We start from the raw sequence: 20,582 nt of genomic DNA on the forward strand, positions 1-20,582 counted from the left end.
GTTGGCCCTCTTCCAGTCCTCCGGTACCTCACCAGAGCACCACGAGTGCTCGTAAAGTCGTGCCAGGGGACTTGCAATGACCTTGCCTGCAACACGTTTCTGTAGTTGCCATTCCCTTTATGGTAACATTCACCACTACCCTGTGCTTGTGTGTACTGTTTGCAGTTGGTCAGTACCAAAATTGTCTTGTGAAAGTGATAGAAATGTGTCTGGGGGTGAGTATAGTCAAGGTCTTGGAATGTATCCCTATCTGTTACATTGTAAAGTGGGTTCCCCTTATGTGACTTTGAGCTATGTGCCATTTTCCAAGAATGCATATATAGCATAAAGCAAGGGAAACCCCTACTTCAGTATTGATTAAGGCTAACCCCAACTTCTGCAGTCTAGTGTGACTGTCTATTATGCACATGATCCTGTAAACACATGCAAGTGACCACATGTGCACACACACAAACTTACCTGAAGGAGGACTACCAGCATCCTCTGATAAAAACCAGATGTTTCTCCTGTGATCTTATCTTCTAAGTCAGACTCATATTCTGTAAGAGATCAATATATGCCCATCACATTACACAGCTTTTCAGGCCTTTGTAAGGGAAAGAAACAGCTCCTTCACTGGTCCTTTCAAGGTGGTCCTGCATCCTATTCCCCATTACTTATAACTGCAGAACCCAATGGCATTTGCAAAGATGACAGAAGATAGAATCTCCAGCCTTGAGTCAACTTAAAAGTGCAACTAAAAGTCACAAGTCAGACCCAGGCTCAATCTCCATTTCCAGCATCAGGCTGAAATGATTTCAGGAATCTGACTACATATACCTTATTAATTCTGCTGGATGTTGTCAACTCCACAGCTATAACCCCTTACAGTGATCTCCACTGTGTTCTTGCATTTATATTTCCTGTGCTAAGGAGAAAGAGAAGTGGCACCTGCGTGCCTGCTACCAATTGTTAAAGACTAATCAACAAAGGCACTTTCATGGACCTGGAGGAACAGACTTCCACCTTCCGCTTCCTTTGTACAAAAAATGAAGTTTATAGTCTACCTATGGGGACTTTTTACCATCTTTAATTTTCCCTGACCCTGATGAAGGGAGTGTGTGCCCAAAAGCTTGCAGAAAAATATAATTCTTTGTGATTTCTTAGTTGGCCTCATAAAAGGTATCATCTCTGAACCAAGAGTTCTAGAGTTTTGCATCAACAAATAAAGGAATATTACCATAGAGAACAATAGCATAGCTTCAAGACAGAAAAAAATCCCTCCTGCAGAAAGGAGAGTGGAAAATACCAGAGAGACAGAGAAAGAAGCATGAATTAAAGCCTTTAAAAACAGAGAGGCTGCAAAGATCAAGGACAAAGGTAAACAGGCATGCTGTGCAAGCAACTGGGAAAAAAAGTTGACTGCCACACTAACCAAAGACAAAGAGAAGTCTAAGCTGCATAACATGGAAGGGACCTGAAAGGGCAAAAGGCAACCTGCAAAGAATCCTTCAGAAGAGCGAGGGAATTGAGTCTGAAGACGCATCATTCTTCTGCCAGCCACAGAATCCCAATGGGGTACAGTGCTGGGAAGTGTACATTAAGGGAAGCTCTGGTAGGTGGGGTTCAGCACCAGTCTTGTGGCTAATGGCAGCTGAACCATGAAACTTCTCTATCAAGAAAAGTTATGAGACGGAGATGCTCAATCTTTTTTTTTTAGACTCAAAGTACCCTTCTTCACAATTTTTCTGCATTCAGTGACACTGCTTGAAGACCACTGATCCTGACATTCCACAGAAGGTGTTTTCATAACACAACCTTTCACACAAACCCAGTCAGCATCTGCACCACTGAGGAATTATGTTTGGATCTAATTAACCCCATTAAGCTTCTGCTAATGGGGTCAGAGGCTGTAAGAATGCTTCCTCATGCTATAGTAAGCTGTTGTTTACCAAATTGCTAAAAAGCAATTAGGAATGTTTCCCATCACTTAGAGCCATCTAAAGAGTAGCACTTAGGAGATAAATCTATGAAATTATTTACTACCTTGAAATGCATGGGCCTAGTTTGGAAAAGCTTATGCACCTGGGTGCCCTTCTATTAGAAGGAAATTCACAGCAGTCGGGGGGGGCTTGAAGTATTATTTTCTGAGTACTGCTAAGGAAACTTAACTGCCAGGATGCTACAAGAAACCTTCAAGGGGACCACTTCTGCTACAGCCATGAACCTGCCTGCACACCTTCATTTCCAAGAAATGTGCCCTGAGCCAGACTAAGAACTTAACACAGTCAGGACCAGCCTGTCCTGCTGAAACTCCTTTCCAGCAAAGGAAAAAAATATCTAAAAATTGAACTGCTTATTATTAACTGTTACCGTACACTGTGTGGTACCAATTTCCTTATTCCTCATTGTTGAAATCCCTCCAGCCTTTTATTCTTCTGAATGAAACCAAGCAGGGGGAAAAAGCAACATATCCAAGTGGATTCCAAAAATAATGAAAAATACAAAACAAGGCTAACTACCAGACATGTCCTTTTTTGCACACCCATCCTTATTTCTTCCCTCAACTCTCACTTATACAGTAAATAGACATTAAACATATCTAAAGAGAGATTAAAGGAAGACACAGACTGTAACCTTTACTGAACTTTACCTTCTTGATAAACTTGTTTTATACTCCGTAGCTCTGCAGGTGTCCTGGAGGCAAGAATTTCAGTCAACACCTTTTCATTAGTTCCTGCTCCCTACAGTAAGAGCATAAATAGAGAGCAATTGATAAAGCAATCAAGAGAAGTGATTACTGAAGAAATAATTCTAACTGCAAGTATGTCTTGTAAACTCACAAGGGAAGGGGTAGCACAGCTTTCTTCTTACTGGCTTTGTACTTCTCTATTCAGAAATAAGGGTTAAATTTTCACTTACTGATCCCAATTCAAAGTACAATAAAGGTAACGGGAATATAGTTATGACTTCTACCGACTCTAAAGGAAGCCCCTCAGGGCTCAAGCAAACCACACCTATATTTCACTATATATGCAACAAAAATTGGTAAATGCATTTGGAAAAGTGGATCAATAGTTTCTGAACTGATTCCTTGGTGGGCTACTTGTCTTATAGAAGCTGACGAAGATACTACATGCATGTACACAGTCAGCCAGGAGCACAGTTACCCTATTTAAACTGTACTGCATTTATAACCAACCTTTTATTCACACCATGAACACATATTTTTAAAAATGAAATTGCTAACTCAGACACTGAAGTAATCTACTGTAATTATAATATGAACAATACTCATTTTCCACCCTACAAAAGCAAAATTTATAAGTCAAGCCAACATATAATTTCTACATACCTGGTTTTGCCTTGCCTACAGGGGGTACAGAATGAATACTAATTACACAGCAAAAGAACTAGTCAGTAAAACCACTGGTTTCACCTTGCTCCGTAACATATTTGCATTTATTCAACTTTAATTCCACTAAAGAGAAAAAAAATCCTCTTGGTTTCACTATCAATCCCTCCCTCCTACAACCCTCAGTTCTAGCAATTTTCCTGGGCTTTCCATCTCAGCAAGAGGTAGCCTCTTATCAGTCAGGCTTGTACTTGTTTCTGTTAGATAAGTTAGAAAAAATACCAGACTCCAAAGTCAGTATTTGGCTAAGTCACTATGCTCGGTGGGGGGTAGACTCCTGATCATCAGTTTATATCACTAACTAGAGACTGTGTCACCAAAGGTCTTTGGAGTTTACACATAAATGTCACTTGGCCAGGCACTAGATGTTACCATGTCAAGTTCAACATTTTCTAGTTTAATCAGCAGGTTCTGCAAACAATTCAGGGACATCCACTTTCAACCATCCAACCTTCAGAGCTAATGATGTTAGGAAGCTCTGGAAATAGTGATTAGAAAAAGAAATCTGGTCAAACATGCCTGAATTTACCGACTGTAAGAGTAAATTAGGAAGCTAATGCCTCTCATCAGACTCGCTTTCCCTAAAAAGGGAGAAATTAATTCTTCCATACATACTGATATTAAATACCTCTAGGCATAGACACCAAGTAAGACAGACCTCCTTTTAATTTTTATCTGTATCACCAGTTTACAAGTGCAGGCCACCCAGGAACCTACCGCTTTCCGAACTGGTCCACTAGCCCTGGCTGGTCTGCAGAACTAATTCTGTCACAACAGTAAAACACTGCTGTCTTCAGGAGACAAGGCTGTTCACTAATGCCCCAGGTCAACATTCTTTTAAACATTTCAAGAGGCAACATAATCTCCAGCTTTGTGTAACTGTTTCATCTCTCTCCTGTAAATTCATCCACAATCAGATTTATGGGAGTATTAAAAATAGGGCTAGAGAAGTAGCTTATGGAGCCAAATCAGGCCAAACAGTAGACTGGCTTGAAGAGATCAGTTTAGATCTCTACCGAGAGAGAGGAAGTGGGCAACAAGTACCAAACAGTGGGATAAGACTAAATATCAATTTCTCCCTCAGCTCCTGGTTCCTTATTGGTGCACAACAGTCTGCATAGCCTCAGCTTCTATCAACAATTTAAGTTTGAGAACCACTGCACTAAGTGATAGCAACTGTCCACAACAATGTCAAGATCCACACACACATCTGGGGAGCTCATATTTCCTAGTATACGTGCATTACAAGGGGATGCATGTCAAGCATTGAACTGAGCACCAGAGCAAGCACTAGTTTAATAAACCACTGAAATTAAATACTACTGAACAGGACAATTCGGAGTACACACATCCAATTCCTTTGAAAATACTGACACGTTTCTGAGTCTTGATTTCTAGTCTAGCTGAATTATTTAAGCGAGCATTAAGCTATTAAGTAATAAAATTAAAGTTACAGACATGAGCAAATAAGTATGACGTTCATTATCAACATTAATATGAAATCTTCAATATAAAAATAGAAAAGTAGGATCTTTCTTAAAGTAATAAAATTGTAACAACAAATATTTCCATTTTCCCCCCAGATCAGTTTACCTTAATAGCATGTTTCAGTTCATAGGGATCAAAAAGCTGTGCCGGTTTCATCAAAGACACCATCAGCTTTTCAAACTTGCCAGTCAGCTCTGATTTCAGGTCATCAACAAGGTCCTAACCAGCAAAAGAAATTGTACTACAATGAACGAGGAAGGTAATTCCAGCAAAGGTTGTTTAAGCATGCATACTATCACAACGATAAGACACTGTTAAAAATGTTCCTGTTAAGTATTTTTAATGTAGCTTATATATACACATAATATAGCCTATAGATTAAAAATACACATTTTGGTGGACTTTGAGGAGTAAAATGATTATTTGAAAGGAAATCAGGATACTAACAGAATAAAAGTTTACGCATGCTATTACAATACTTTAAGTAGTACTAGTAGATTAGCACAATGGCTAGCAACTTTAGCATTTTTTAAATTGTTTAGCAACTCAAGTTGAAGGGAGGAAGACAGGAGAATTTTTTTATTTTTAAGGGGAATGAGAGAGAAAAAAAAAAGAGAACACCTTATCCTTTATTTACTGACTCTACTTGTTATTTGAAAGAGTTCAGTCAGGCAAACTTTTAAAAGGATCCAGCAGTCCAAGAATAAGGAGGAATTGTGTTGGTCTTAAACACACTTCTGATCCATATACCACAAGGGTGGGCAAAATACGGCCTGCAGGCCAAGTCAGGCCTGCAAGGCCATTCTATCCGGCCCGCGGGGCCCCTAAAAAAATGTAGAAAATTAATATTTCTCTGCCCTTGGCTCTTGTCAAAAATGACAGGAACCAAGGGCAGTAGGACCCAGGGGAAGCTGGCAGGCACCCACAACAGCGGGGCCAGCCCCCCAGCCAGAAGCCCCAGCCGCAGTTTCTGAGCTGGGAACATGTGGCTGCCATGACATGGGAAGCTTAGGTAAGTGGGGGTGGGGGGGACCCCTGGCAAGGAAAGAGCCCAGGGGGGAAGCAGCCCCTCCCCGCCCATGCCACAACTGCTTGCAGTCCACGTGGGGCTGCCTGTGCCCACTCTGGACAGGCCCCCATGCTCAGCTTTTCCCTGGGCTCCTACCCGGCATGGAGAAAAACAGCTCCTCACCTGCCCCATGGCCAGCGCCCTGTACTGCAGGCACTTGCAGCCTGTGTGGGGCTGTCTGGAGTAGGCACAGGCAGCCCCAGGCTGGCTGCAAGCAGCTGCAGCGCAGGGTGCTGGGAATGGGGTGGGGAGGGACTGGTTTCTCCCCCCCCCGCACTCAGCACCACCTTATAACCCAGCCCCGCTGCCAGGCTGGCAGTGGGGGGGAGGGGTTTACAAGCTGGTGTTGAGCATGGGGAAAAGTGGCCCCTCGCCCTCCCCATGGCCAGCGCCCCATGCTGCAGTCACCTACAGCCTGCATGAGGCTGTCTGTACCTGCTCCAGACAGCCCCACCTGGGCTGCAAGCAGCTGCAGCCATGGGGCAGACAAGGGGCCACTTTTCCCCAGCTCAGCACCAGCTCCCCTGCTGGCAAGCACGGGGGTCGGAGCTGAGCACTGTGGGGCAGCAGGAGCATGGGGCCCACATCAGTGTCCTGGGGCCAGTGTCAGTGGGGCCCAGGGCAGGGTGGCAGGAATGGGGTCAGTCCTTGAAGCACACAAAGTGTGATAAGAACTTGAAGAAGTCATTGAACTCGATCAGGGGATTTTCCTGGAGCAGTATATAGGAAAGGAGAATGTAATATCTGTACGATGACCTAAATAGAATATTCTACACTTATTAACGATGAAAGGTTGTTCTAAAAAGAAAGAAGACAGCAGAATAGAAAAGTCCCATCAAATGAATATTTTATAAAAGAGTAATCACAGAATATGCAAATATGCTTTGTAATTTAAAGTTATTATCACAGGTAATGGTATAACATTGCATTCAGTTGACTTAAGGTATATTCTTCTTCCTCTTACCCTGCCAAATAAGGTTTTAAAAGCAGCTGCTATTTCTTGGCGTTGGGCATTGCTTCTGCTTGTAAGGATCTTCAGGATAGTCTCTTCATCAGTACCTGAAGTTATTTGAAGTAATTATACGACAGTTTTTATAACTGTTTTAACAAAACAATAACAGCATAAACTTTGAAAGGAGCAAACATTTAAAAAGAGCAATTAAGTCAAAGGTAAAAAGCAGAAAGGAGTTTAAATTGTACATTCCTGAAAATGTCATTATTGAGGTGGTAATGTTGGAGTGATGCTGTAGCTGTGATGGTTAAGGAAACTTGTGACAGAGGCAAGGATTTTTCAGGGTGATATCTTTTATTGGATAAACTGTACAGTTGGGAGAGATTTTAGGCAAGATTTCAGACACAAGGGGTGCATTAACACGTGCTATAAACACGAAGAAATAAACTTCAGTGCAGTTCACGCTGAAGTCAGCTGCTGGAGAGGGGAGTGGGCAGCATTTACATGTGCACCTGGAATCATAGCACTGAGCCAGAGCAGAGTACCCCTGGGCTGGCACAGGGCCCAGAAATTCAGCCCCAGGTGGCAGAAGGGCTGGCTAGGGCATGAGAGTGCTACAGTGTGGGGCTAGAAGGCAGACAGACCCCACATTTTAGCAGCCTCGTGCCCCAGGCAGGCCCTGTCACCATCTACACATGCATTTTGGCAGAGTAAATAACTCTGCCATAAGATAGTTCTGTCCCAAACAGTATTATCCTACGGTGGATTTAATTACCGCACCATAATACTGGCACACATGTAGACAGTGATGCTTTACTGAGCTAATTAGTCAGCTTCACAGTAAAGCACACATGTAGATGTACTCACTGTATCATTCTTCAGCTCTCTGACTAGCTGTCACAGAAGGGTGACAAAACACTCTGACCTGACAAATGGCCTGTTGTACCGGAAAGCTTGTTTAAAATCTCTCCCAACTACACAGCCTGTCCAAAAAAATATCCTTGCCTCCCATATTATGGCTTGAGCCATCCCACTGAAGCCAGCATCTCCACTGCAAGAATAAAAGGGATGGATATAACATGCTGTCCTCAATCAGGACACCACAATATGACAAGCAGCAGGCTTACTCCTGCTGCCAGCTTCACAGAAATATAATAGCAGCTGCAGTGGATGCAAGCATCTGCCTATATGGGGAATATACTGAAAAAAGTAAGCAAGGGTGTGAATTTTCAGCGCAGGCTTTCAAAATGGAGTGAGCTACTTTATACTTACAGTGCACTAAGAGTGACCACATGAGGAGCTAGAGAGAAAAAGCGTGCATGCTGTAAAAAATTACACTAGTCTACCCTATTGCACATGAGAAGGTGAAAGCTTCTTTTGTTCTCTTTGTGCTGGGTCAAGAATAAACTGCCTTGGAAGTATCAGAGCCAGAACTGAACTAGAGCAAACATAGAATCTCAGGGTCACAGTATTGTAATTCCATAGCATGAGAAAACAAAAATCTTATCTTCATTTGCTCATGCAAATCATCAATCCACAGACATTGCACTATGTCAAGAAAGGGCACCTATGAGCCTAGCTATATAGAACAGATAGATAGCTCAGCCTCAGCCTTAATAAGTTACTCTTACCCATTCCTTTCATTGCCTTACGAAGAGCTTCTGCATCAGCTCTGGCATCAAAACCAGAGAAGTCCTTCACTGTGCCTCTTGAGTACTAAAAGGGAAAAAGCCACAGAATAGCAGACATCAGTATATTTTATTAGTTAATTACATATGACCGCATATCAGGGTCCAAGTTAGACCTTGATCTCAGATCATAAACTGACTCTCAACCAGGGTACAGGGATACCCTGAGGTGCCAAAAGAGCCTTTGAGGGTGATGTAAGAAATATGAGGAGGTGAGTATGGTGTGAAGAGATAAGCAGAAAAAGGCAGATTCCGGTATGACAGGATAAGCAGATAAGGACAGGTCAGGTTTTCCCTGCCTAGCTGCTCCCCCAACCCCGCTACCTGTCCCTTCTGTGAGGACATAAGTCCTGCAATAAATTAATTACTTTTTTCAATAGGTGCCACTCACTTCCTTTACATAAAAGATAGTTTGCCCCTTTGAGATTTCACATATATAACATGCCCTAGCAAAAAGTTACACAGAAAGTCCCAAGCCAGACTTGTGAAGCTTTGGAAGAATAAAGACATTCTGGTTGCTCCACGCTACAGTTTCCTTTCAGAAATGCAATACAGTAAACTCTACAATGGCTTCCAACTTTACTTCTTTCCTTCTTTGGCATTAACACCTTTTTACTAGTGACTCAAGTGAGTTTCCTCAGAGGTGATTCACAATCAACTATAAGTCACAACATAATAAGAAAGTCAGTGTGTGCATATGCACACATGCACATTTCCATCTTTTTTTTATTGCAAAACTTCTTTTAGAATTGAATAGATAACTGTATTAGTCACCCTTTGGGAAAAGTTAGGAGTTGCTTATAACCAACAAGGCCTTTTAAACATTGCAGACTAGAGCCCTATTGTACTAAGTACTGAAACACAAGCAAACAGACAAAATTGCTACCTCCAGGAGTTTACAAGGGATGGGAGAAGGATTTAGGATAGAGTATTTTTTACATAAAATTAAATTTTCTACCTTCCCATTACCCAAGTTTAGCTATCGTTTCTTGCCAATTTTTTTGTAGTCACCACAGCAGAGGGGCAACAATCAGCACAATAAATTGGTTTGTAAGGCACAACATTAAAGAAACTGTAAAGACATTTATTGAGAATGACATTGGATTACTCTGCAAACAATGTAGCCCTGGAGCTTCTGTGGCAAAGTTCTGTCTTTAGGTCTACAATTCTGAATTGCTCAATGCTATTTGTTACAAGTCGAGGGTAGCAATTGCGCACACAGAGCAAGTCAGGCAGAAGCAAAAGGAGAAAACAGAACTGACATATGAGTAGTAGCCAGAGTCACTCTACTACATAACAGTGATCTCTCTCAAGTCACATGTGGCTTTTGCCCCAAGGGAGCGCAGCCATGTCTCACTAATCGATATCACCTTACACCCTGGGCATGGACATAGACAAGCGGAATACCTGACAAAGGAGAAAGGGAGCTGCTGCTGTTACTCTGGACCAAGCAGCAACTGTTTACTGTAACTGTTACTCTGCAGGAACCTGTAGCAATATCAATGTAACAGAACAACTTCAAACCGCTTCATCGGGGGTCAAAGTTAAAACTGTTCTGCACTAATATAGCTATAGCTGAGGGTGTCAAACTCGAGTCCCACATCAGGTGAACTTAGACTGTGGGGCTCCTTGCAGGCTGGTTACAGACCAGGGCATGGGATGCCTCCAGTGGCAGCAGTAGCTCCAGCTTCCTCTTGGTGCACACAGTGATGACACTGGGCACATGGCAGTAGTGGCAGCAGAGCCCCATGTCAGAGCTAAAGCTGTTGCTGCTAACACACACTGCATGCTGGGGCAGCAGTTCAGTTCAGCATGGAGTATACAGCAGCTCTGGCACCAGCTCTGGCTCCAGAACAGAGCTCAGGGCAGAGAAGCAGGACTAAGGAGTTGGTGCCACAGCAGTGGCAAAGTGCAAAGTGGCCATGTCAGCCCTCACTTGCCCTCCTGCCATTAACTGCCATGTTCCCAGGGGCTTGGGCACTAATTCTGCAGCAGGTCACTGTCCCCACCGCCTCCCACCATGCCCCCAGCTTTCAGTGGCCAGCCAGTAGGTAGCCTGGTAGGCCAGATACCGCAGCTCCACAAACTAAATCTGTCTGACGTCCCTGCTATAAGATCACATACAGTAGCAGCTACAGTGTCTTAGAGGCAGCTTCCCTACCCCTTGGGAAGTTGTCCTATCCTTCAGTTTGTCCATACCCCTTTGAGAAGTGTGGAGGTACAAGAAACAAATGTTACCAGTAGTATATCAGCACATTCTGCATGATCAGGATCATCCCGCCTAAAAGCCGGAATAAGACAGGACATTTCTAGTAGATTTCTTCAAATCAGGGCATACTTGAAGAATGAGATAATCCTCTGGAAGCATTTTATTTTTCCATAACAAGAAATCTTTTAGGACAATGCTTAAGCATTACAACATGCATTCACGGTCTTTCTCCCAACAACTGTTAGGGGCTGTTGAAGCAGAGTCCTGCCTGATGATACTGCAAACAGAATTCGATCTGGGTAAAAGAAAACACTTCTATCAGGCCCGCCTCCTCTTTGCTAATTTATGGTCATTCAAGAGAATAGTCTAGTTTAGTTTCAGGTAACTTACATCAGGATTGTGCAACTTCAAGGCACCCAGAGGCTGCACACTGACCAAGCAAGTAGACACACTCCTCCCTGTACTGCACTGCACTGCACTGCACTGCCTACCCAACACAGAAGAAGCAGCCTGACTCCCCCCTACCAAAGTCAATGGACTGGGCTAGGAGATGCTCCCCTGAGCTGCTTTGCAAGTGATTGAAACTATTAGCTGTTTGGGTTTCACTTAATAGGTTTTCTCTAATGTTGTGTGTTTATAGCCCTCCCCTCGCCCCCTTCTGCTGTAATAAAGCCTCCTTCAGTTGAATGTGACTGGTGAGTGGAGGAGTTTGTTCATGTTGGAACACCCAGTTAAAATGTATTTTCTCAGGTTTCTGGGTAGGAACTTGAGCCAGATTTAGAGGGTCAGTGTTAAAGCCCTAAATCTGAACCCAATTATCATTACTGCCAGCCAAGACCTGGCAGAAGTGTCACATTTACACATAAGCATCACTAGAAAATATTATTTAGAGGGGGAGGGGGGCTGGGTGGTGTGGAGAGTGCCTGCCTGACACCACCCTTCCCTCCCAAAAGGCCGTTCTGGGGCCAGCACGTGCTGGTGCTGTGGGTGCAGCAGCAGAGAGGAACGCGTGGCGGGAGTGCTGAGTACAGTGCTACGGCAGCAACGGAACTGGAGCTAGTGTCGCTGGCCCAGTTTGGGTGGGCTAAGCCCAGTTAGTCCCAGCTTTCCACCACCTATGCATTTATGTTATATAAAATTTATGTCAGTAAAAAACATTTTCTTGGGTTGGCAACGCTACACTCAAGTACTGGTCTAAGGGGATGTTTACATACTGCAAGCCAGACGTGTGATTACAATTCATGTGTTCATATTCAAGGTAGTTTTGGTACCAGTAGCATTACAAGTGTAGGCCTCAGCCACCCAGGAACCTAGGCTGGTTTATGCCACCTGGGCTGCTACTAGGGGCACATCAATAGAGATTTTCTGGACCGATACTGATAGCTGATTTTTAAGGAGGCATATCAGCCAATACTGATCTGATTTCCAATACGCAGCCCAGCAAGCAGTGTCCAGCTGGTAAGTCTGTTGTGGTGGAAGGGGAAGGGAAAAGGAAGCGGCATGGGGGGCACAGATCGAGGTCCCTGCAGTGAGGGAGTGGAGCAGGGGCAAGGCTTGGGGCAGGCGCTACCCAGCCAGGGTGGGGCATGGGACAGAGCCAGTTTGTCCAGGGGGCATGGCTCCTGCCACTGCACATACCCCAGGAGTGCATGGGGACGGTGCCCCCCGGATCTGCATGTGGGGTTGGGCAGGGCAGTCTGGGGCCAGGGGCTGCACCAGGCTCTTCCCAGTGGGGGCTAGGACGGGCTGTGCTCGGGGTGGGCAGCAGTGGTGCTGGGAAGGAGGGTAGGCATGACTACAGTGAATTTTAAGGTGGCTGCAGCCCACCACATAGCCCCCTCCGAGCTCTGAGCACAGCCTGGCCTAGCCCCCACTGGGAAGAGCCCCGGCTCCAGCCACAGTGGCAGCCACCCCGCCACATGCAGATCCGGGGGCACATAGCTCCCCATGCTCTCCTGGGGTATACACAGCAGTGGGAGCCACCACCCTTCCATGTGCCCCCCAAACAAGCCACAGCCCTGTCCCATGCCCTACCCCAGCCCTACTCCCTCCCTCACTGCAGGGGCCTTGAACTTCCCCACCACAGCTCTTTCCTTCTCCCTCTCCTTCTACCACAACAGACTTATCAGCTGGATGCAGCTCTCCAAGCTGCCAGCTGCGCTCCTGACCCTGTGCATGCTGTGGTTGTGAGCATGCACGGGGCATTTCTCAGCCACCTTATTGGCTGCATCAGGCAAAAAAAGACAAATTCCAATATAGTCAATTTTCTTTACAGTATATCGGTGCCGATCCAATATCAGACTGATGTATTGGTGCACCTCTAGCTGCTACAGACTGACTACTGCAGGCACCTAAGACAACTAGTTTAGAGCTACTTCAGCTACATCTACACCTGCTGAGTTCACAACTGGAGACTGCTGTGTAGGCATATAGGTATTTGCTGTACCTAACACATTTTCTAGCAATGGTGCAAGCTGAAGCAAAATAGGCCAAACATCCAGACTGAGAATAAGTGCCTTTTATTTCTCAGAGTGTAAGTCTAAACAAGATGTTTACTGAGCAGCTGCTTGTTACTAGCAGCCATGCTGGGATGCTAGGGCACAGAAACACCAGTTACTGTGTAGTCATTAATACTTGGTTATGCAAGTACTAAATGACTGTGCAGTAACAACTGCATGGTGGGTCTCTCATGTAAACACACCCAGAAGTGACTATTTTCACTACTGAGAGGCTCTAAATGGAAATACATTCAGTCCTCCTCAATTGGAGAGGTGATAGCCACTGACACAAAACTTCAAAGACTGACTGCACTGAGGTAACTTTACAGTCACTGAGGAACTGTTCTTAAGGAATTCCTGGTGTTGGGAGGGTTGTTGATTTTTTTTTCTGTAGCTCATAAATGACATGATCTGTCTTTAAGTGTATAGAGGGAGGTAAATTAGGAATTCTCAAAACTCTGAACAGATATGGACTGGATTTTCTCAAAGTAAACACTACAGTTCTGTACAAGTGCCAAACAAATCAAGTTCTGACACTATCAGGAGATGATTAAATCAAAGTTTTCATATCAGCAGAGCTGGAAGTTTCTAACAAGCAAGCAAACAGCCTCTTTTTATGTACCTGGTTCATGAATCATACTTCCAGAATTAGAATTGAAGTAATGAATTAAAGAAAAGGTAAATATTTAACATGAAAACCTTCATTTCTTTACTTATTCTGGTGGTAGAGACCCAGGTGGGAAGGGGACAGGGGGAATTCCTGGTGTTGGGGGGAGGGGCGGTTGGGTTTTTTTTTCTGTAGCTCATAAATGACATGATCTCAGAGGTCTTTGATTACCATGGCAACATGTCCTGTTACAAATGTAAACAAAATGTGATGTGCTGATATATCACACAAAGCTTTCATTTTGATCACTTGATCTCTCATTATGAGTAAAGCCCAAAGTCCACAGATATCAATGAAATCACAAATGCCATCTGTCCTAGACAAGTATATTTATAAATCCAGAGTGGCTGCTTCCTGAATGATAATCACTCACTTCACAAAGTATGAAAACACTCCCACAGCTTGACTAGGAACAATATTACATGAGAGTAACACTAAATAAGACTATTCTCCTCCTCTTTCCTGCCATATACATCATCAATTCACTGACTCTTTTGTGAATCAGTGTGTAAACATATAATCACAAATAGTGCATATGCTCCAGGAATGGTTTGCTGTTAATAGACAGCAAATTCCATTTACTCTACAGAGACAGACAAAACCATCAAAAAGGAAAAGTGGAACAAAGTCATTTCAGCATATGTGGATTATTTATGTTTAAATTGTACAGACACAACCCAAAATAAAAACATATTTTCTGCAAACTCCTTTTGTTCCTTCTACATTGGCAAATTTGTAAGTCAAAACTGGAAAAGATTTCATTGTGAGAGGTACAGAAAGAAGAAACCATGTCTGTGAACAAGAATTTTGTAGCTTTAGACGTTTCTAGTATTAAACTTTCCCCAACAGGCCCAACTGCCTAGTCATTTGCTATCATGTGACCACATATCCTGGCAACAAATACAGAAAGTTAACAATAGGGCCACTGAACTAGATTTTTAATTTATGTAAAGAAACAGACAAACAAAGAATCCGTGTCATCAAATTCCAAAGATTTCTATGGGCATGTACAGAAGTGCAGGCAGCTTTTTCAGGAGGCGCTCTATGACGCTTTATCCAAATCACCATGGATTAGAGCGCCACTGAACCCAACAGGTGTTTGTCTATTGGGAGGTGGGAAGGGAGGCTGGGAGCCTGCATGCATGGGTGCAGACCAGCAAGCAGTGGCACTCTAGACCACTCCTCTCCACAACCTCCCCCCATCACACCCACTGGGGTATTGTGGGGAATGATGCCTGCATGGCAGGAGGAAGCTCCTTTCCCCACCATACCCTGTATGAGTGCCTTGACAGTGGCAGAGGCTCCTGCGCTCAGATTTCAGGCAGGAGGAGGGGGGACACAGCCCTCCCACCTCACTGGTCCAGCTGGGGTCTTGGAGGGAGGCTCCACTCCCCACCCCGTCCTTAGCTCCAGGTATAGCTGCCCCTGACACTGTCAAAACACTTGTATGGGAGGCCAGAGGAAAGGAGTCTCCTTGCCATGTGGGCCTGGCCCAGGTCCCCCCAGGACCCCAGGGGTAGCTGTAGGGGAGGGCACACATGGTTGGAAGAGCTCCCTCCCCTCCCTCAGCCATGCATCTTCCCTGTGACAGCCGCAGGAGTGGGGCTGGGTAGGTGCTTGCCCCACAAAGCCGCATGGGATGGGGGCAGAATTGCCCAAAATTAACCCTCTACTGTGGAGCACCCATCTGATACTACATCAGACAAGGGTTAAATTTTCATGCAATTGCCCATTTAAAAAAGGCTCTGCACCATGAAGGTTTGTTGTGTTACAACTACAGAGTAACTGTTGCCAACTCAAAAGTGTGTTAAATTTTTCATATTGGCCCTCTATACACAGAGACTGAAAGAAGAAAAAATAAGCTGCGATTTGGAGACTCCATTGGCATCTGCTCTATTAAACTCCTGACCACAGAAAGAATTGCACAAAATGTGTGGGAGTGAAGTGAGTCAATTCCTTTAAGTCAGCACACCAGATGTGCAGTGTGTTCCTCATAGTGGTAGCCTGAAGATAGATTTAAACAAACACACAAACCCCCCCGCCCCCCCCAACCTTGCAGTGATGAAGGGCTAAGCATGTGATATTTCATACTCCTACCAGGGTTTTTACTCACAAAGTGTCACTGAAGTTGATGAAAAACTACTTAATTCCCCAATTCTGAAAACACACACGTTTAAATTTAGGAACATAAATAATATTCTGCTTGAAGGGTACTAGAGTTATTGAGACTATTCATGAGCTTGAAATTATACATGTACAAGACTGAAGAACCGGGACCCAAATTAACTGGGGTCACAGGATCCACCTCTTATACTGTAAACAATTCTTCTTGTAGTTTAATTTTTTTTAATGAATACACATCAGAAGACAGGTATGCCAGTTTATCTAGTGAAACTGAAAACTAGAAAAAGAATTATGGTGCACACTTGCACTTCAGCAAGTGCTACTACAGAAATAGCTGTCTGAGGAAGTAATTCTTTAGATCAACAGTTTTCCTCTAATTACAAAGAAAGTGAGTAAATACCAACACAGAGAAGTTAGTCTGGGTATTATAGTGCAGTAATATCATTATAGCTATTCCAAGAAACTAGCGGAACTTTTTGGTGTAACAGTAGTATAATAAAGAGCCTTAACTTTTATAAAAATGGTTCTCTACCATTCCTGAGTAGAACCAAATATTTAAATGATTGAGACCCTAAAAATTGTCATTAATAAGTTTTCTTCAATGATTTATTTATGATTAAGCATATCTATGCTCAGATAAGCAGTTGGCATGCTATGCCTCATGAAATAACTATTTCAAACTGAATCTTCAATTGAATACACTTACCATTAGATGGCAACTGAAGTATGTTCATTTCATATTTAGTTTAATTTGCATTTTTATTTCATAGCACTATTTCAAAAGTGCTATCAAGTTAACAAGACCAGATAGTTCAAGCTGTGTACATTTGTATGCATACAACTGAATAGAGGCAGAAAGAAGCACAGAAAGATCCTTTTTAAATGGTTCACTCATACTATTTCTAGAATTGGTTATAGATTAAAAAGGTGAAATAACAGGCACAACTAGAGGCTGGACTCAATGGACAGATGCCCTTTGACTTTAATGAGAGCTGGACCATACCTCATGGCAGTGATTCTCCACTGGTGCTGCAAGATTCCTTTAATGGTGCCATGGCTCCCAACCCTCGTGCAAGGAGGGGCACCCTATAACTACCCCAACATCTTGCAGACAAATGGCAACCCCTGGCTACTCCTAAGAGCTCTTACCCCTGCCTTCTGCCCCTTACTAGGCCCTTCGCTGTCTGTCCCTACACTCCTAGTGGTGTGCTCTGCTGTAGGCAGGCAGGCAAACAGGGGGCCACAAAGCCACGTTTTTCAGCCTAGCTCTTTCTTGCCTTCCCTCCATGCTCCTACAGCTTGTGGGTGTGGCCTCTGGGTGATGAGTCCCGAGGAACAGCCACAGCAGTGGGACCTGCTCTCATCCCACACAAACTGGGAGGCAGGGCAGGGGCAGACAGTGGAAAGAGGGGTGGGAGGAACAGAGTCCTGCTCCATCACCCTCACCTGGCACCAGCCTCTGCACTTTCAGGGGCTACTGTCACCACCATCCACCTCCTGAAGGGACAGCTGCCTCCTTCAGAGATCTAATGACCCAACCCCAGACTCCCTAATGTGCCCTGTCAAGCAGCCCCTGACAGCATGAAGCATCACACACCACCCCCAGGGTTACCATGTGAATCCTTTTAAGGATGCCTCAAAGTGCAAGGAAGAAATCATTGTAACAAATATACCCATTTTTAAATGGGGTGCCACAGGTCATGGGGCTGCGGGGAGGGGAGGGGTCTAAAAAGGTTTGAGAACCACTTCCTTAGGGAACTAGGGGCCAATGCTCAACTGGCCAAAAGTAGCATAGCTCCTGTGAATTCAGAAGGGCTATGATGATTTACACCAACTGCGAATCTATCCCTTTATGCACCCTTCTTTCTATACCTCTCCCCTCAAGTTTTATCTCAGTGTTTAGGAAGTAACATGCATCAGCCCCAGGGTGTCAATCATGAGAATAAATGGCCTACACGAGGGAAGAGTAGAAAAAATAATGTCATAAGTTCACGGTTTATTAAAGCACGACAAATAAAACTTGACTTCTGTTAGAAGTAAACTGAAGTAACGGGTTTGCTCCTTGTGCCTTTTTAAAGCGGGTCCAAAGAGGTGATCCTCCCCCTCTATGTGGCACTGGTCAGGCCACAGTTGGAGTACTGCGTCCAGTTCTGGGCACCACACTTCAAGACGGATGCCGACAACATGGAGAGGGTCCAGAGGAGGGCCACTCGCATGATCAGGGGACAGCAGGGCAGGCCCTATGAGGAGAGGCTACGGGACCTGAACCTGTTCAGCCTCCACAAGAGAAGGCTGAGGAGGGATCTTGTGGCCTGTTATAAACTAGTCAGGGGGGATCAGCAGGCACCGGGGAGTCCCTGTTCCCCCGAGCACCGCCAGGAATGACCAGGAATAACGGTCACAAGCTGACAGAGGGTAGGTTTAGGTTAGATATCAGGAGGCGCTACTTCACGGTCAGGGCGGCTAGGGTCTGGAACCAACTTCCAAGAGAGGTGGTACAGGCTCCTACCCTGGGGGTTTTTAAGAGGAGGTTAGATGACCCCAGTACTCTTTCCTGCCATAGCAGGGGGTCGGACTAGATGATCTGCTCAGGTCCCTTCTGACCCTAGAAACTATGAAACTATGAACAGGGAAAAAATATGGCCTATTCCAACTGACAGCTCTATACCATTCAGCAGTAGCAGACATCTCTATAGGTCCAGAGGATCTGCTTAAGTGAGAAAGGTCTACGACCCTTTTTAGCAGTGAAATGAATCCCAAGAAATCTAGGTTTAAAAAAACTGTGGAATGATTTTTGATCAATAAAGATTTTCACTGAATTCAAGGACAACTGGTGTAAATACTGAAGACCTGTTCAACACAGAGATTGTAGGCTGCGTTAGCCTGGAGGCAGACAGAGAGCGGAGCAGGGTGGCACCTTAGAGCAGGGATTCTCAGCCAGGGTGCCACAGCCCCCTGGGGTGCCTTGGGAGCCTTGTAAGGGTGCCACGCAATGTTAGCACTGTTAGGTCTGCAAACATGATTCACAAGATAAACCCAGAGATTTTAAATAGAAATCCACAGCTGTGGTCTTTGAGTTCTCTGCAAAAGAAAAACTGCTCTATTATTTCTCTCTAGTCAAAAGACTGCAAACAAAGAGCTGGCTTTTTCTAAGGTGTGGCTCAAGTTTATCCAGCAGTGCCTCTAGTTGAAAAAGATCGAGAACCACTGCATTAGACAGCAACTGCTTCAGAGGCGTAAGCTTTTGTAGGAAGGGCTAACTTCCATCTCGCGAACCATTTGTAGCATGTGATGACAAAGGCACCTACAAAGACTTATGCCTTTGAAACAGTCTCAAAAGGTGCTACCCTGCCCCGCCTATGCATAAACAGTTATGACCAAAATATTTAGCTTTTAAGGCAACAATAAAACAAAACCTGGGCAGTTAAACACGCACCTAACAAAAACAAGAAGCAGGAGGCAAAGGGCACTTGTAATAGGTTTGATAACTCTTACAAGACTGCAAAAACTTTGAAAGAGCAATTCGGAGGGCGAGAGCAGCACAGCATTTTGACGTCACGTGACTGCTTTCACAGGCAGGGGAGACAAGAGCGTTTGACTTGTTTTTCCAAGCTGCCATTTGCCATTTAGCCTCCGAGGTGAAACAAAATGGATAAAGCAGCTGGGGGGGGGGCGGGGACGGGACAGAGGCAAGTCTTATGCTGAGTTTAGATGGCAGTTTACATGGGATGGTGCGGACAGGGCCGGTCCTGCCTCAGGCGAGGGACTGGACGAGATGCCCTCGGGGGTCCCTGCCAGGCCTGCTCTTCCAGGAGACAGCGGGTGTGTATGAGACAGTCTGGAGAGGGCTGGTCCTGCCCCTGGTGGCAGGATTGGACTACATGCCCTCAGGGGGTCCCTGCCAGCTTTATTTTTCGAGGACTCTTCTGACCACACAGCATAAGGCAAGAAGCCAGCAGAAAAGGCTGGACCACCTACGGGGAGCGGCAGAGGGGAGGCGAGGACAGCCGGGGCCCGCGGGGAAAGGCAAGGTGCGCGGGCTGAGCGCAGGGCGGCCGCGGCGGGGTCTCACCTTGGCCATGGCTCCGGGCGGGACGGACGAGACGGCTGCGCCTGCGGGAGAGGGCGAGCGAGACAGGTAGTACGGGCCGGGCTGGAGCTGCAAGGAGACCGGGGCCGCCCCGTGCAGGGGAGGAGCGAGCAGCGCCGCCACTCCCGCCTGGCCTGAGGGAGCACAAGCCCCAGCCAAAGCCCTGCCCTCCAGGCCGCGGTTTCCTTCCTCGATGGAAACCAAGGCAGTCCCGGCCTGTCTCCAATGGAGGGACTCCCAGAAATTGGAAGCGCGTGACTGGGCTGTTGGTTGCAGCCGCGTGTCAGGCTAAACGCGGCGATATGGTGTCTGCTCCGCCCAGCCGAGCACACACAACACCAGGAGGCTCTCGCTGCGCCTGAAGAAGGGTGTTGTTTGTGCCCAAAAGCTTGCAACCCCCCCC

At 45.2% G+C, this 20,582-nt stretch overlaps 1 protein-coding gene across 2 annotated transcripts in view; it reads right to left on the reverse strand.

Annotated features, from left to right (window-relative positions):
- ANXA5 (annexin A5) overlaps positions 1-20,278 on the reverse strand; it is a 34,142-nt gene extending 13,864 nt beyond the window's left edge. The window contains exons 1-6 of one of the 2 annotated variants that reach the window (XM_019533999.1): positions 20,162-20,278; positions 8,535-8,619; positions 6,916-7,010; positions 4,988-5,101; positions 2,633-2,723; positions 460-539 (exon numbers count right to left, since the gene is read on the reverse strand). In XM_019533999.1, coding sequence (XP_019389544.1) covers positions 460-539; positions 2,633-2,723; positions 4,988-5,101; positions 6,916-7,010; positions 8,535-8,619; positions 20,162-20,170 — 474 coding nt within the window. In that variant the 5' untranslated portion in view covers positions 20,171-20,278. Of the gene's footprint in view, positions 1-459; positions 540-2,632; positions 2,724-4,987; positions 5,102-6,915; positions 7,011-8,534; positions 8,620-13,997; positions 14,019-20,161 lie in introns of those variants that run through there. The other variant, XM_019533998.1, reaches the window with a different exon arrangement.
- Between the last annotated feature and the right edge of the window lie 304 nt (positions 20,279-20,582).

This window comes from Crocodylus porosus, unplaced genomic scaffold (genome assembly GCF_001723895.1).
Source record: "Crocodylus porosus isolate Cpor-Errol unplaced genomic scaffold, CroPor_comp1, whole genome shotgun sequence".
Lineage (NCBI taxonomy): Eukaryota > Metazoa > Chordata > Crocodylia > Crocodylidae > Crocodylus > Crocodylus porosus.